Source organism: Epinephelus moara, chromosome 5 (assembly GCF_006386435.1).
Source record: "Epinephelus moara isolate mb chromosome 5, YSFRI_EMoa_1.0, whole genome shotgun sequence".
In the NCBI taxonomy this organism is placed as follows: Eukaryota; Metazoa; Chordata; class Actinopteri; order Perciformes; family Serranidae; genus Epinephelus; species Epinephelus moara.
The window spans coordinates 37,310,167-37,326,817 of record NC_065510.1 but is presented as its reverse complement, the minus strand read 5'-3'; the positions used below and the strand labels follow the sequence as shown (position 1 = coordinate 37,326,817).

Genomic DNA, 16,651 nt, shown 5'->3' with positions numbered 1-16,651 from the left:
TAAACTGGCCTTTTTCCCGAACGCTCCTCCGGTCTCCTGCTCGTGAGGGATTCATTACAATATCGTAACATGGTTTAGATTTCTAAATAAATATTTACCTCGTCGCTAGATAGACCTACTCCTGAAAAACTCATGTGCAAGGCTTTTTGTCCCTACGAGGCCACCGTCATTTACCCGACGGGAGGGGTGAGCGAGTGAGCCCTGCAATCTAGAATTTGACCACTGATGTCACTGTTTTCAACCCATTTTACACACTGGCCCTTTAAGAGACCCCTTTTCTATCATTGAATAAACTAAGTGACATATTTTATGGCATTTCATGTTATATTCAATGCATGAAAATTACAGTTCAGGACAACTGATAAACTACAATTACAATAACTCAAATAGTGAATTAAGTCTGTGTAAAATGATTTGGATGATTTTCAAGCAGATTATTTTCTCTTAATATGTCATCAGAGGTGAGCTCATATGATATTTCTAGAACTTTTAATACAGTTGGCTCTTGGCCATTGTTCTGTTAGCTCTTTGGTTGTTTTAACTGTGTACTTTTCATATGCAGGAGGACATGCAGTTTTTAATCAGTCTTTAATGATATAGCTTGTGTTCAGGTCTTCACTGTGTCCTTACTCTGTGTTTTAAAGTTTATATCATAAATAATAATGTGAACTTTAAGAATAACTTATTTGTTTTTTCTTCACAGAAATTAATGAAATGCTGAGATATAGCATTTGACATTTACTACTATTGCTGTTTTTGTTTTTAAGTTTTCATACACCCCTCAAAATTAAAAAAGGCCTTGCCCCATATAGCTTGGGCTACACCCCAGTGTGGGTCAGGACCCCCAGGTTGAGAAACAGTGTCACAGACAGAGCCTAAACATTAATACAAGGCTGTCCCCATAGGTCATTTGTACAAGCAGCTAATTACAACCCATATTTATGTTTATTGGTATACTGCAACCTCTTGTGGCTAATGGGAGCAAAGGAGGAAGTCAGGGGATGTAGTATGAAGAGCGACGAGGTCTGCGCATGGAGGGGTGGGGTGGATAGACGGGTCAAACAAACACAGGACTTCAATCCAAGAGACTGCTGTCCCCATGTGAAACCAGAATTCAACACTGAGTTATTTTAACTTGCACACGTAACATAAAGTACATTACATATTGTACCTAAGTTAGCGTTATATACTTAAATTAACTTATGTACTTATATTGTGTATATTACTTAGTAAACCAACTTATGTTAACCAAAACCATGATCTTTTCTTAAACCTAACCAAATTGTTTTGTTGCCTGAACCTTATCATGCACATGTTCACAACTGCGACTATTAAAGGTCACGTATGTCGTTTTGGGAGTCATTGGAAAACAACCTATTCAGTCGTTTAGGTGTGTCACCAGTAGGGGTGCTAGTTTAGGAAACACTCCTGTGGGCTTTGTTAGAGGGTAGGAACATATGAGCTATGTGGTCATGATTTAGAGGACTTGTTGATTATTACACCTTCTAGGAGGTTTAATGTTGAAACAACCTTAACAAAGGACGACCAAATAGATCCACTTCATTAAAAAACTGCGATTGCAGCCTTAATATATTTCACCCTGATTAAACAAAGATGAACTTCCCTGCAGTGTTGAATCTCTGTTAAAGAGTTTAAGAAACATAACACAATGATCATTCAGATTGAGAATCACAAAATGAAGTTGCGCTCTCATCAGTGTATTAAGGTCAGAGACGTCAAGTCATCGAAGTAGCTGTAAAGGAACTGTGACTCCGAAGGTGGCCGGTGTTTGTTACGGTGACAGCCCAAGAACCTGCTGGTAGATCCCGCCAGTCGATGAGCCTGTCGAGCTGCAGGATGAGGCCTCCTGAGCCAGCCTGGCACAGTTCAGTCCTTAATCAACAGTGAGGCACCAGCAGGCCTGAAAGGCTGCAGCTGCTGCAGTTGTAGAGGTGAAGGCTTGAGTATAGAAGGAGTTTGTTTATTTGATAACTCAGGGGTGCTGGCAGCACACTGCTAAGGCTGTTTTGGCAGGGACGAGGAATATTGACCTTAGCTGAAGACGGGTAGAAGAAGCCCTGTGCATGTTGTTGGTCTGTTATAACTGACATATTTCTTCAGTGTCATGTGGACTAGCAGATTGGGGTAGAGGGCTTATTGATTTAACAGGAAACCCTTAAATATATTTTGATTTGTTCTGGCTATTGCCGACCTTACATCAAACAACATAAACAAATTTCCAATGTTGGAATAAAATTATCAGTGTTTTGCTAGAGATGTTGATCATTTGCTGTGAGGTTGTCACAAAACTCAGTCCAAGCTGTCTTTAGTCAGAATTTTTCTTGCCTCGATGTTTTAACAAAATCAAAAATGTTAACTATTATCGTTATTTTTATGTCTTGGCTCATACAAATACTGAAGTTCAATGATGTAAACACTGTCAACAACCAATAGCTGCACTCTCTCCAGCACCAAACAGAAAAGCAGCAAAAGAGTTGTGAAGTGAGCAAGAGTTGGTCTTTAATTCAGCATGTATCTGATCCACCAACAAGCACTTAGTTTATTTAGAAATCTTCATTTTTGAAATGGTTTGCCTCACATCCTGACAGTCTCCTCCCATTTGTATGCAAATATTATCTTTAGGGATTGCCCTGATGTAGAATTGACAACTATAATGTCGACATATTTTCCTTGTATCTTGTGTTTCTTAGAGATTTATGTTTTTGCAGTCACATAAAGAATTGTTAAAATGTCATATTATTTAAAGGGAGTTTGGCGTAATATTTTTCACCAGCAGCAGGATGGGAAATAATCATATAATCAAAATCAATCAAATAATAATAGTTTGAATTGAAAATAGTGACCCTGCAAGATTCAGTTCAACAATATAGGGGCAGTATATCTCTGACTACACCAGCACCACATCATGTGAATATTTATATACAGTAAGGAGGAGATTGATCATGAGTCTGTGTCCCATCAGTGTACCTCACGTAGAAAGCTTGATTCTGTGTGCCGCAGAATAATGCTCTCAATTTGTAGGTCGGGTTTTTGTTTTGAGCCCCAGCTGTGCGTGTGTTTTGGGTAGTGACCGAAAGAAGCCGTCAGGGCGTCTGGCGTCGCTCTGAGAGAATGACAAGTGCAGTGATCCACGAGGACCTCTGCATTGAGCTGCTGCTCTGTCATGATGAGAGGATTGAGCCGGTTGAGGTGGTTTGTGTTTGTTGGTTAGGATGCTCATTTGGCATCTATGTTTGAACGACTTTTGGCCACAAATGACACAGAGGTCAGAGATGATGTAGATGATGTACGGGCTGATAATGAGAAAACAGACATTCAGGTACAGACATTTAAAAGCCTCCTGCCTAACAGCACCAGAATCTCTTAACTCCAAACAGCTGCTGTGTTGGTTGAAACTTAAATGCTACAACTAAACTTTGGAGATGAAGTGATCCTGTTTAAACGCTTACTAAAGCTTGTGATCCACATATTACACACACTACACCAGGACCATCACGGTTTACAAGACATTAAAGGAAACCATGTTATTCTGCTATCAAACACACTGACATTGGTTTTCAGAAAATTCTCATCACCACTTTTTTAAAAACCTTTTTCATCTGATATATGGGCACCTGTTATACGACTAAAATTCCACATGTACATAATAACTAAACTGCTGCCATTACAACTAAGCCAACTCCATCTGTTGAGGAATGAGATTTGTTCTTGTTGTTAAAACATTTAAGTTGTTTTACTTATTATAATGTACACTTACTATAGTACAGAAATAGAATACACATAGGATCAGACTTGGTCTTGGTATATACTGATGGCAGGATTCCAAAAAACATGATCAGGGTATCCCTACTACTGACTGTACCCTCTGACTTTTCGTAGAGAAAGATTAATAATAATCACCTCAAACACAAAGCTATGGCTTAGAGGTCTTATTTTTATCTGTTTTCTCACATTTTATGAATCCTGCAATGAAGCGATTAATTGAGAAAATAATCACAGGAAGAAAAGCTGCAGGAATTTAGTTGAAAAAAGATGCCTCTGCTGCCCTGCTGCCCTGTTGCTACAGTGGCTCTATAACAGGTGCAAGAAAGGGATAGAGAGAGAGTTTCTGTAAGGAAAAAAATGGTGCTGCTCCACGTATCTTGGAAGATTTAAATGTCTTGGACAAATGGTAGAAATTCTGGTCAAATATTTCCATGTTTATTTAGCTTAAAAACAATTTTTGGCAGGCCATAATAAGACTGGCACCATCAAGGCGTGAAGATTTATAATAGTTTTTATTAAAAAGTAGGCTGCCTTTGCTTATACATAATATTTCAAATAAAATAAGTCCCGTCAATAGACTCACATACGTAATGATGCTTTCTTAAAAATAAATAAATAAATATTACGCTAGCCTACGTTCATTGGGGCAATACGTAAAAACAATGACCGTGTCCTAACTGAATGTGACGCGAGTGAGCGCCAGAGACAAAATCTGTTTGATTGCATTGTTTTCTACTGAATGTCCTAACTGGCCTGAGCTAAACGTTTGTCAAACGCCCTGCTTGGTGGATATGGTGGCAGCTGGTTGGAGGGAGATTGTCACGAGCTTCTCTTGTAATCTTCATACTTAATGTTCATAATGTGCTACTTGCTGTTGGCTATAAAGAATGTAGAGGTACGTTGTGTTGTGTGGTGTGGGACGGGGACGCCATTTTGTGAGGAACACACTCTGTAACCCACGTTAGCAAAGTGTGTGCCCTCAGTCCAAAAACAAGATAGTTTAAAATGTCCAGGTATGTGAGTGGAGTTAGTGCATCAGGGTCTTTAATTCACCCTCCAGCTACCAAGTCATATGGATCCATGTTGTTTATCATGGCTAGTTTGTCCAAATACTATTGTTTGACCACCGTAGCAGGCGCAGGTTACACAGCATGATCCTCACAAGATGGCGCCCCCATCCAAAAAAGTACAAACATAGGAAAGACAGTAAGTACTTACCAGTATTTTAGGTGGTAACACCTGAAATCTGATCTTGAGTGCACAGCTGATAAGTGGTTTGTTTGCATGACGTAACAGAAGTGCATATTTAATGGACTCATTGTGGACAGAGAGCGTCCGATGTTATGCAATGTGATGCCATAGTCGGACACTCATATTCTGTTGGACTTAAATAGAAATGCTAATCACCAGATAACCAATTAATATTGGAAAGCACATTTGTTGTTGACTGACAAGTGAGAAAATTATTTACTTTTGTTGTTACAAATGTAATGAAATTATTCATACACTCAAGCATTAGTTACTCTCATCGTATTACAGTACATCCTGTACTTTCTGACAGATGAGATGTTCCTGCTTCTAGAAATAGAATTAAGTACTGTGGGTACATTGAAAAAATGATTTTAAATTGTATCTCCAGCCTTGGTTTTGGCAGCCGTTTAACATTTTGTATCTCAGGAAAAGCTTCTTGTAAGAGAAATGATTGTCCTTGATGTGAATTGTTTTCCTTGGAGAGTACACCTACAGCAGCACTCCACCACCAGGGACAGTATGTGCTCCTTACTGCTCACCACCTGCCAGATTACATATATTATACAGCACACTGACAAACACACACACACACACACACACACACACACACACACACACACACACACACACACATACACACACAGTTGTCTAGTTGTCTTCGATAGCTATCACTTTCCGTGCCAGGGTGTGTGATGGATGAAGAGGTCAGTACAGAGAGAACATTCACATCGGATCAGATCTTTAAGAGCCAAATCGACTCAGACCTCAACATACACTGCTGAGTGATGTTCACTAAAGCGCCAGTCTGTGCGTGCGTGTGTGTGCGTGCGTGCGTGCGGGCGGGCGGGTGTGCGCGCGTGTCTGTGTGGGTACATGGGATTTGACTGCGTGCATGCTTGAATGTGTGTTCCCCAAAGATCAGACATGTCTGCACAAATTTACAAAATGGAATTAAAGTCTCATTGTTCTGTCGACTGTGTACACGAGGCCAACACATCAGACATTACCTCTCATTACTTCATGGAGACTGTTCGGCTGTCAGCACTCATATGTTAGTCCAGGTTAAGAGATTAGACTCATCGATGTTTGCTCATATCTGTCACGACCTATTAGAGTCCAGATATGAACAGGATCTAAGTCATATGTGCAGAGGCAGAGGATCAGCAACGGCACTACTAGCAGGAAACTGAGTGCCACTCCATCTGAGCGGATACAGGATCAGGAGGGAAGTGGAGAAAATATGGAAGATGGAGTAGGAGGAGATGGACTGGAAAGATGATGGATAAGAATGGAGAGAAGATTGGAAAGCAGACAATAATTATAATAGTATAGATTTCAATTACATTATCGATTCTACTTATTGATCCAGTTCTTAATCAATTCCTTTTGTGATTCAATTTTGGTTCATATAGAGAGTGCATCCAGGAGAGCGTTTATCCTGCCCCTATGTCATAGAAATCTGCAGGCTTAGAAGAAAAATCAATTCTAGATGGGAACCATCACTTCCAAAGGGTCAATTTTGCAGTTTCCATCCCTGATCTGAGGATGATTCATCAGGTATATCCCTAGGATTTCATCAAAAATCAGGAGCTTCTTGACTTTTTGTAGTTGTGTTTGTTTTTGCTTTGTTTTGTTTTCTTTTGTTTTTCCTTGGTCCAATCTGCAAATGTAGATGGGCTGGTCTTGCACTACTTTTTATTATTTATTTAGGAGATTTTACAAATCAGATCGGTCTTTGTCATAGCAGGTGTTAGTAATAATAGTCGAAAAAGCACAAATGTTACTTGTAACATTAAAAACGGCTTCATGACACAGGTACTTAAAATTTTGTCCTTTGACAAAAAAAAATTTGATGCCACTCATGTCAGTGCATTAAGTACGGAGCTGGAGGCAGAAAGCAATTAGCTTATCAAGCTTAGCAGACCAGAAAGAGGGGAAAAGTAGCCATGTTCTACCCACAGTTCAAAAATACACCTCACAGAATAAACATGTTGTATACGCAAACAAAAATGTGAAAATTAAAATGTGTGAGTTATGTGCTGTAAGAATTCTTTGGCAAACAATCAGGGACAGTGACTTCCTTGAGTCGTCACAGTGAGGTTGCCAGATTTTGTACCATCGTACACAGACGTATTCTAAAAGCTGCGCTTTACAAAGCTGCGTTGAGATGCTGCACAGAAGTGCTTGGCAGATGGATGCACTGTTTATCAAGAATTGTCCCAGCATGTAACTGATCTTAAAACCAAAAAATGTTGGTCCTTGTGTTTGATGAAACAATTGAGATGTAAGGTGTTTAGGCTTTACAGGTGCTGTTGGCCTGATTTATGAATTTTGGACACAGCCAGGGTAGTTTTTTCTCCCTGCTGCCTGTCTTAATGCTAAGCTAAACTTTGCCTCCTGGCTCCAGCTCTGTAGTTAATGCACAGACATGACAGTTTTATCAATCTTCTCATCTAACTGAGAGAGAGAAGGTGAAAAAGTGTATATCACAAGATGTTGAACTATTTATAGATGAAAGTGTATATTTTACCCTTTGCTTCCAGATTTGGTATATTTTTGTCCACTTTCTGTATGTTGGTCATCAACATGATAATAATTGACCATCTTAACACTGCACATTCTTTTTATTTACTGAGGTTCATATAAGTAAGAAAGACTTAAGCCACATTTCCACTGCATGCCACAGCAGGGCTCTACTCAGAACGACTGTCTTTTTTTTTTTTTTTCCATTAGCAAAAGTTGTGGATGATACCTGGCACCTTGTCTTTTTTTGGTCAAGGTTCAAAGTGAGCTAAGCCACTGCAGACCACTGATTGGTTAAAAAGAATTGCCACTACAATTGCAGTGCATAACACAGGACGTCATGCACAAACCATTCTTAAATAGCCACTTGACCCAGATTTTTTTTTTAAATGGCAGCCTGCAAAACTACACCATACAATTGATGAAGTGCAGACATATCTTTGTTCGGCTGCCGATGAAAGGATTCAGCGTGTGCCAATGAAGAGGATTTCATGGCAGGTTCACGTGGCATCATTACCGGGATCAGCTGAGAATCCTGCCTACATTGAGGGGGCACTACCTGCAGTGGAAAACGGAATTAAGAAAGGACCTGGTACCAAAAGTGGGCCAAGTTTAGTCGAACCATCCAGTGGAAATCAGGCATCAGTGAAAACAAGTTAACAGCTGTCAGAAATAAACACACATCCGTACACAAAGCAGTGTTATGCAAGCATTGGGAAAATATCTACCCCTGTGATCTCACACAGACACACACAAAAACAGACCTTCGGTGCAGATCAAACAAATCTCTCTGGACGTGTCCTCCCCCCTTAGCAATCCCAGGGATGTGGAACTGAGGGGGACACATTTTAGGGCGGAAACACTTGTCACATGACCACACACACTTCCTCCCTGAGGATTGTCAAGTCCCAGCAGGCAGTTGTTTTCTTTCCCACAACAAGAAAGGGATAGCCTTGCATAAGCAATCCTTAATGAGGATGATCCTCAAGGGGCCGTTCAGTCAAAATAATGCAACATGACATTTGTTGCATGTACGTGAGACCTGAGCTGTTTTTGGCATCAACTCCCCATCCAAAAAATGTGCCCTCTCTTTATACTCCCACTTACACGGTCAGACACCTCCCGGCAAACTCATCTAAGTGTACAGGTCAAAAAAACATACACGCAAACATACACACAAACACGTACAGTAACCTGAGTCTATGTATCTCCTTCCTCCAGGTGAGATGGAGGAGCTGGAGGCCCTGTGGCTGACGGGCATCTGCCACAATGAGAAGAACGAGGTGATGAGCAGCCAGCTGGACGTGGACAACATGGCGGGGGTCTTCTACATGCTCGGGGCCGCCATGGTTCTGTCATTAATCACCTTCATCTGTGAACATTGGTTCTACTGGCAGCTGCGCTTCTGCTTCATGGGCGTGTGCTCGGGACAGCCCGGGGCCACCTTCTCCATTAGCAGAGTGAGTGTGCCCGTGTTTTATTTTAGGTCTGACCTTTGTCCTCCTGACAGAAAGATCACAAGGGTGGTTGTTTTCAAACCACTGGCTTTGGTTGAGGTGTATCAAGTCAGTCAGGGGGACACGATGACTCACCTGACTTAACCTGTGGCTTTTTTAGCCCAGACAAACAAAACACAAGCTAACAGCATCCCCAAAAAAATATCTTCACTTATCTTAATTCTACAACACTTTTTTAATTCATATAAAACACTACAAGCCAGGGGAGCACAATATAGCAATGTTGTAAATATCATTTGCAAGACAAATATGAATTTAACCCTGTCAGACCCAGTTCAAAAACTGGTCGCTTATTAGCTTCAAATGTTGCATTGTCTTTATTAGAATAACCAGGACTATTTGAAAACAAAGACATGTTGATATGAATAATTACATTGAAGATTTATTAGAAATATTTTTACATGTAGAATTATAAATTCAGTTTGAAAACATTTGTTACAAAACCTATTTTATTAGGACTCCGAAGGTGAGAGCACTCTACAGGGCGGTAACACAACTAACCAGTGGAAGCTGTGAGGTTTTTGGTCTGGCTGCAGCAGACTCATAACAAACAAATGTGACTCACAGGTAAGGTGTCAGTATGCTCAAAACAAACAATAGTTGTCTGACCACGTCTGGAGGCAAAGGTGTTTATAGCTGTTACAAACAGCCACACTCCAAAGCAGGATGAGAAGTCTGCCATGATAAAGAGGGGCAAGACGTGATAATCATTTTAACTTGGGGTTAAAAGACCACATTTTCAGACAATCTCTCTTCTAAGGCATTCACTCGTTTTAACACCTGGCTAAAATAAAAAGAGAGTCTAACCCTGTTACCCTAACTGTCTCACCTCCACGGACCCAGCCAGTTGCTACATGAAGTGGGTGTGTGTTAGGTTTGTTGGTTTCAGAAGATGACAAACATCTACCCAGGTTTTACTCAAGTCAAACAATGACTCCATACATTTATGACTCACATTTATGACTCCATAGAGGCCAAGGGTGAACACAAGAGTGTGAATGGTTTAGTAAACCATCGAAACTAATAAATAACACAGGAAACCCTTTTAGATCACATCCCCAGTCATTCTGTGCACCTTTTTAACAATATATCAGTTATTCTTGAGAATTGGGACAAAACCTTATTTTGTCAAAGTCTTAAGTAATAAACCTTGTAGTAGGCCAACCTCCCAGTGATTACCTTTTTGGTTTTTTGAATAGCATACGTAATGGTTGTCAGAGGTCAGATCTAATGGAGTTGACGTCTTATGGAGTTGATAAAAAGTTACACATGTATTAATTTCACAGCAGTCATAGTGAGTAACCATTTAATTTTCAAAGTTGCTAAGGCTTCTCTTAATGCTAATCACAATATTTATTTTTAAACTATAATTCTTATTTAGTTTGGATTTATGGAGTTGATCTGTTTTGGAGTCACACCTGATAGCAATATTATTTAATGATTTTATCAAAAAATAGAAATCTTCCAGTACTTGAGCAACATTAGAGCTTTTTTTGAAACCAGGAAGTAAGACAGGCGCCCTTAGGATACAGCTAAACCTTTTACACCTGATTAAATTATGTTTTTGTAGAAATCTGATGGAGTTGACAAATTTCTGGAACACATCTGTAAAGGGCCAACATTTTCACACACACAAAAAAAATACATTTTAAGTTAGTTTTAGATTTTAAAGGCTTTTAAAACTTTTTTTTAAATTGTTAGAAGTTCTGTATTCTTGTCTGAGACGAGGGTGTTTTCTGACACAGGGCAAGTTTAGAAGTTAAAAAAATGAAAGCAGATCAAAATATTATATAAATCATATTTATTTCATACATAAAAATCCTTTAAACATAATCTTTCTTCCCAGAAACTGCATTAGTTTGTTGATAAGTTATAATTTTAGGGGTTTTTTTTGTGGGACATGATGTGTTCCATTTGTTAAGGATGGTTATACATTAAAAAAAAAAAAGAAATTACAAAAAAATATATTTCTTCGTATTCTTATATCAAAATCCAATCATGCTTTTTTGTTGTAAAAAAAATGACGTGCTTATGTAAGCTAGTACCAACCATGGGACCCCATGGAAGCTATGGGGTATGACATATGTGCAATGTAACTGAAGCTGCAATGTTGGAGATTACAACAGATGGCACTGGAAGTAAAGTGATGGTGTCTGCTCAGGTGCTTTTTGGGTGAACTCTTTTTAGCATCCTTGGGTGCCTTTTTACCTGACAGAACTTTTTGGGTACGCTCAGATGGATGGCAGCTTATACACAACAGAGCGTTTTCAAATAGAAAGGATTTGTTCATGGTCTTTTATTAAAGATCTTTTCAACAATTGTAGGATTGTAATTCTCATCCATAGCTTTACTTTGCATATAAAATACATTCCGACCCAGGGCTAACTGCGAATGTCTCAGTGAAACATATCAATCATCCCCACGTTCTATGATGCACCAGCTACTGAGCCTTTTGACAAGTGCAGACTAGATTTAACTGCGCATGTGTTGTATCCCCGTGATATGACACAGTGTTCCAGCCTTCATTTAACAGCTTTTGTTAGTGTGTCTTTGGGTGTTCGCCACCTCAAACCTCACTTTCCGTTTCCTCAAATAGCCTACCATGGTTACAGGCCTGCTGGCTAGAATTTTTTCACTCAGAGGAAAGAGATATCTGTGACAGCTTCAGATTAAGTGCATAGCATTTTATAGTGGACTGCTTCAGCAACTACATGGAGCATAAGATGGACTTCGTTTCTCTCCGTCTGACAGATACTACCATCCAGTCGGTGTATACTCTCGGGGCCTTAGTAAGTGACACGCCCAATTCTCAATGATCATATCCAATTCCTTCCAACATTATGTCCCACCTGTCTATTCTGTTTCACTCTGAAATACGTCACGATACTGAAGCTATACTGATACTACTGAGATGCTGTCTCATCAGGACATTAATGCTACTGAAATAAAAGCTTCTTACTATGCTGCACATTCTCAGCTGGTGACCTGAAGGTGTGTTTATGGATGTCGAAGATCTCATTTCAGCGTGGTTACAATTCTGTTTAGATGGGTCACTTAACAAGGTGGCTCAGTGTTATTGATGCAGGCTGTTTAGGTGCACAAAAATAATCACTTGAGGTGTAATTTATTTGCATAATGCTACCTTTTAAGAAAGGGGGGAGGGGAGGTTGTTTGTTGTTGCATGCAAATGGTCTCAGTTATTATTTGCCTGAGAAAAGGACACCAGTGTTTTGGTGTTACTAATTGTAATGTCACTTGGTTTACACCTACTCAGACTAACCTGAGAAGAACTTAAACACAGATCTGCCCTTGAGCGCTTCAGAAACACTGCTTCTTTTCTTTTTCTTTTTTTGTTGAATAGGCAGAAATCTCCTTCTGTCCTTGCAGCTTCTGAAGCTGCTATTTTAAATGCAAAACATAAGCACTGCTTTTTGCACGGTAGCTTTACGATTCACTCTCTGACATGCTTGAGACTGATTTTACTTGTTGCATTACAACATTTAAGTGCATAGACGTTTGAAGAGTTGCTTTTACAGCCAGATATCATTTATACATTTCCATGGCTGGTTTAACACTCGAGTAGCAGTGCGAGAAATAAAAAATAGTAAAGATAGAGGAGCATTCAAGTAAACTGCATTTCATATACAGAATATAGAAAGTGTAAGGACGGACAAGTGTTGAGAGTACAAAGGGCGAATAAAATACAGAGGAAAAAAAAGAGATCAGTTAGCGACAGTCATGATAAAGAATAAGACGGGTGGCAGGACAAAGGCAGAGTAGAAAAGAATAGACACAGTGATGTGCCAGGAACCTCTGTTCTATTACCTTTCACAGCACCTGTAGTAGCTATAGATGTAGAGAGATAAAGACCGACAATCCCATTGGAGCGGCTGCCGCACGCCCGGAAACGGAGATAAAACAGACACAAAGAGAGAATGGAGGCATAAAAGAAAAGAGGGTTGACAATTCAGATTCATGAATGTGGCTCAGCGACGGGGAAAGTGACTAAGAGACAGACAGAAACTGTTTCTGACAAGTTGACGCCTTTGAGGAATGTTGGCCCGCGAGCTGGCTGGTGGGTAGTGTGTCCTCGACCTTTTGGATTTGGCTGTCGCCTCGACCGCAGATTCCCTCAGCCCCCATTTAAACACGCTTGTTTGACTTCACTCGCAAAAGGCTTTCCCATCTCTTGAAAATCCTGCTCTAACCAAAACAAACACACACCCGCACTGATGGATAATGACATTTTAAATAGACGATTGTTAACGCATGTGTCTCTTGATATCAGTGGAAAAGTCAGACAAACTTTAACAAAGTGATTAATTTCTTTGACAGTGTTTTCATGAAAGGAAAAGGAGTAAAACAGTCCTGAGGTAGAGAGCAAGTGACACCAGAGTCAGCTGAATTTAAATGACATTGATTAAACTTATTGATTGGTCAGAACTATGAGCTTACTGCACCTCTTGTGTTATCAATCAAGGCTTTGATCTGCTCCCTCAGTCCTCTGTGTCTGAGCTGGAGTGTTGAGCAGCAGCTGTGAGAGTTCATGCTGTTCCCCTGAGAAAAGTCATTTATGAACTCATCCCCTATTACTGTTTAATAGTGTGTAAACAAGAGGGTGGTCAGAGAGAACATGGCAATGCATTAACCTCTTTCTGCCTCTGTTTGCCTCTTTCTCTCTCTCTGTCTCCTTCTGTCTGTCTTTCTGTTTATGTGTCTGCTGTTTGACTTCCTCTCTCTAACATTAAACCCTCTTTCCTTCTTGATTACTACTGCCACACATCTTACTGTTGTTTTCTTCTCTCCTGGGCTTCATACCTTACCACTCTCACTCTTATTCTTTCTTCTTCCCATGGCCTGTCTCACCCTCTCTTTCTCTCTCTGCCTCCCCTTTCTTCTAATCTTCACGCTCCAGGGTATCTACAGCTGCATCCATGGGGTACAAATTGAGGAAAACAAGTCAACTATAGACTCACCCTCAGCCACCATGAAGAAGAACATGAACAACACCCACTCCAACATCCTGCGGTTGCTCCGCACAGCCAAGGACATGACCGCCGTCCCGGGCATTAACGGCTCTCCGCATGCTGCCCTGGAGTATAGCCACAGCGGCCGTGACTCGGCTATCTATGATATCCAGGAGCACCGGCGCAGCTTGGTGGGTCACCCTGTCGACTGCAAGTCAGCGCCGCCCTACCTGCCAGAGGACAACATGTTCAGTGACTACATCAGCGAGGTGGAGAGGACTTTTGGCAACTTGCCCCTGAAGGACAGCAACCTGTACCAGGACCATTACCTGCACCACCACCCGGCCTCGGCTCTGGGTATGTCCGGCCCCCCCCCGAATAGGCCGCGTAGCTTAGGCAGCGCTAGCTCGTTGGAGGGGGGCATGTTCGATTGCGACAGTTTGGGGGGAGGGGTAGCGCCCATCTTCACCACCCAGCCCCGCCCCTCCATGACTCACAGGAATACCAATAAGTTTGACCTGATTGCTGGCCACACCCCTGCGGATTCCAACCAGGGTGGGTTCAAGGGAAGCAATGTGTACGGCAGGTTTTCTTTCAAAGGAGGCGCCTCCAGCACGGGGCTCATCGGGGGTCATGACAGGTACTGTGGTGGGGGTGGGGCAGGCTCAGGGGGGGACGATGGGAACATTCGCTCTGATGTTTCGGATATCTCCACGCACACTGTCACCTACGGCAACCTGGAGGGCAACAACAAGCGGCGTAAGCAGTACAGGGACAGCCTGAAAAAGAGGCCAGCTTCGGCCAAGTGCAGACGGGAACAGGACGAGATAGAGCTGAGCGGCCTCAGGAGAAGAGCCCACCACCACACCGTCCACCACCACTTCCCCCACGGGCCCCTGGCACACCGCACGGTCTCACCTCCCCTGGAGCGGAAGAGGGGAGGAGGAGGGGGTAATTCTTCACCTTACTTATTCCGCAAAGATAAAGAGAATCTGAGGGATTTCTATGCGGACCAGTTCCGCTCCAAGGAGGGCAAGGCCAAGTGGGAGCAAGAGGGTGGAAGTGGAGGAAGCGGTGTAGGCGGTGGTAGCGGTGGTGGTATCTGTAAAAGCTTAGTACCTGTAGAAGACTTCCTCAAAGGTAAAGGCAAGAAGCCGGAGTGTAAAGGTGGGCTTGGCTCAGTGTCGGCAGGACAGCAGGCCCACACCTGCTGGGAGAAGGGGGTTTCTGGGCTAGGAGGGGGAGGCATAGCAGGGGGTGATTGGGAGTGTCGTAACTGTCACAATGTGTGTCACCACGGTGGAGGCGTAGGAGGAGGCGGCACGTGCCAGGCTAGCGGGGTTGGGGGAACCACCAGTCGCCCCAGCTCTGCTAGCTGCAAGCGCTGTGACTCCTGTAAGATGCAGCCAAGTAACCTGTACAACATCAGCGAGGATAATAACATGGTGTTTGCTGGAGTGAAGAGTAGCGTAGGACCCAGCCAACCACAAACTCAGGCACAGCGCAGGAAGCTAGGGCCGGGTGGGAGGGTGTTAAGGAGGCAACACTCATATGACACATTTGTGGACCTGCAGAGGGAGGGAGCAGGCCGCATGGGAGGGATTGGAGGGGGTGTTGGGGGGCAGTTCGCCCAACCCCGGAGTGTGAGCTTGAAAGACAAAGATCGCTTCATGGAGGGCCCCAGCCCCTACGCTCACATGTTTGAGAGGTATTCAAGTGACAGGGAGCCCTCCATGTTTGGAGGAATAGGCGGGGATAGGGCAAAAGGAGGCTCCTCCTTCAGTTTGTTCCGAGGAGGCGAAGGTGGGTTGCATCAGCGGTCGGTGGGGGAGAGAGACCTGAGGGACAGAGATAGAGCTATGATGGGAGGTGGGGGCTGTGGTGGTGGTGGTGGTAGTGGTGGTAGCAGAGGGGCCGGGACTTACTCCTTGTCTAAATCTCTCTACCCAGATAAGGTGAACCAGAACCCCTTCATCCCAACCTTCGGCGACGACCAGTGTCTTTTACACGGCGCCAAACCGTACTACATCAAAAAGCCACAGACGCAGCAACAGCAGCAGCAGCAGCAACTTCTCAACAACAGCCGAGGAGGAGGGGACTTCCGCGGCTCCATCGGAGCGACTTCCTATTTGCCCGCGTCAGCCACAGCTGGGGTGATGTCCAATGTGGCCCCCAGGTTCCCCAAAGAGCTGTGTCTGGGCGGGGTGGGAGGGCCCATGGGCAACCACCACGGGGCCAACAAGCTACTGCCTGGGGGCAGAGACACATTAGGTTTGGGGCAGGGACAGAGACCCTTCAACGGTGCCAGCAATGGACACGTTTATGAAAAGCTCTCCAGCATTGAGTCAGACGTCTGAGGGTGAAGACGGGGTAAGAAAGAGAGGGAGAAGATGAAGTGGGTGAAGAAAAGAGGGAGGGAAACATACAGATGCTGATGACCTCTCTGTGTGAAGAGAATGAGGAGACACAATACTGTGTGTGTTGTTCTCACTCCACTCAATGGGAAGAATTTGGACGATGCGCAGAGGCCACTGCAGGCTAAGTTGTGAAATCCGGCGGGAGACAAGTTTTTAATGAGAAGAGAAGATTCTGGTGCTGCTCCAACGC

The 16,651-nt window shown here is 42.7% G+C and overlaps 1 protein-coding gene across 1 annotated transcript in view; it reads left to right on the top strand.

Annotated features, from left to right (window-relative positions):
- grin2bb (glutamate receptor, ionotropic, N-methyl D-aspartate 2B, genome duplicate b) overlaps nt 1-16,617 on the top strand; it is a 62,091-nt gene extending 45,474 nt beyond the window's left edge. Inside the window, exons 13-14 of the mRNA XM_050045398.1 lie at nt 8,782-9,020; nt 13,993-16,617. Of these exons, the coding sequence (XP_049901355.1) occupies nt 8,782-9,020; nt 13,993-16,401 (2,648 nt within the window). The 3' untranslated portion in view covers nt 16,402-16,617. The remainder of the gene's footprint in view (nt 1-8,781; nt 9,021-13,992) is intronic.
- Nucleotides 16,618-16,651: the final 34 nt, after the last annotated feature.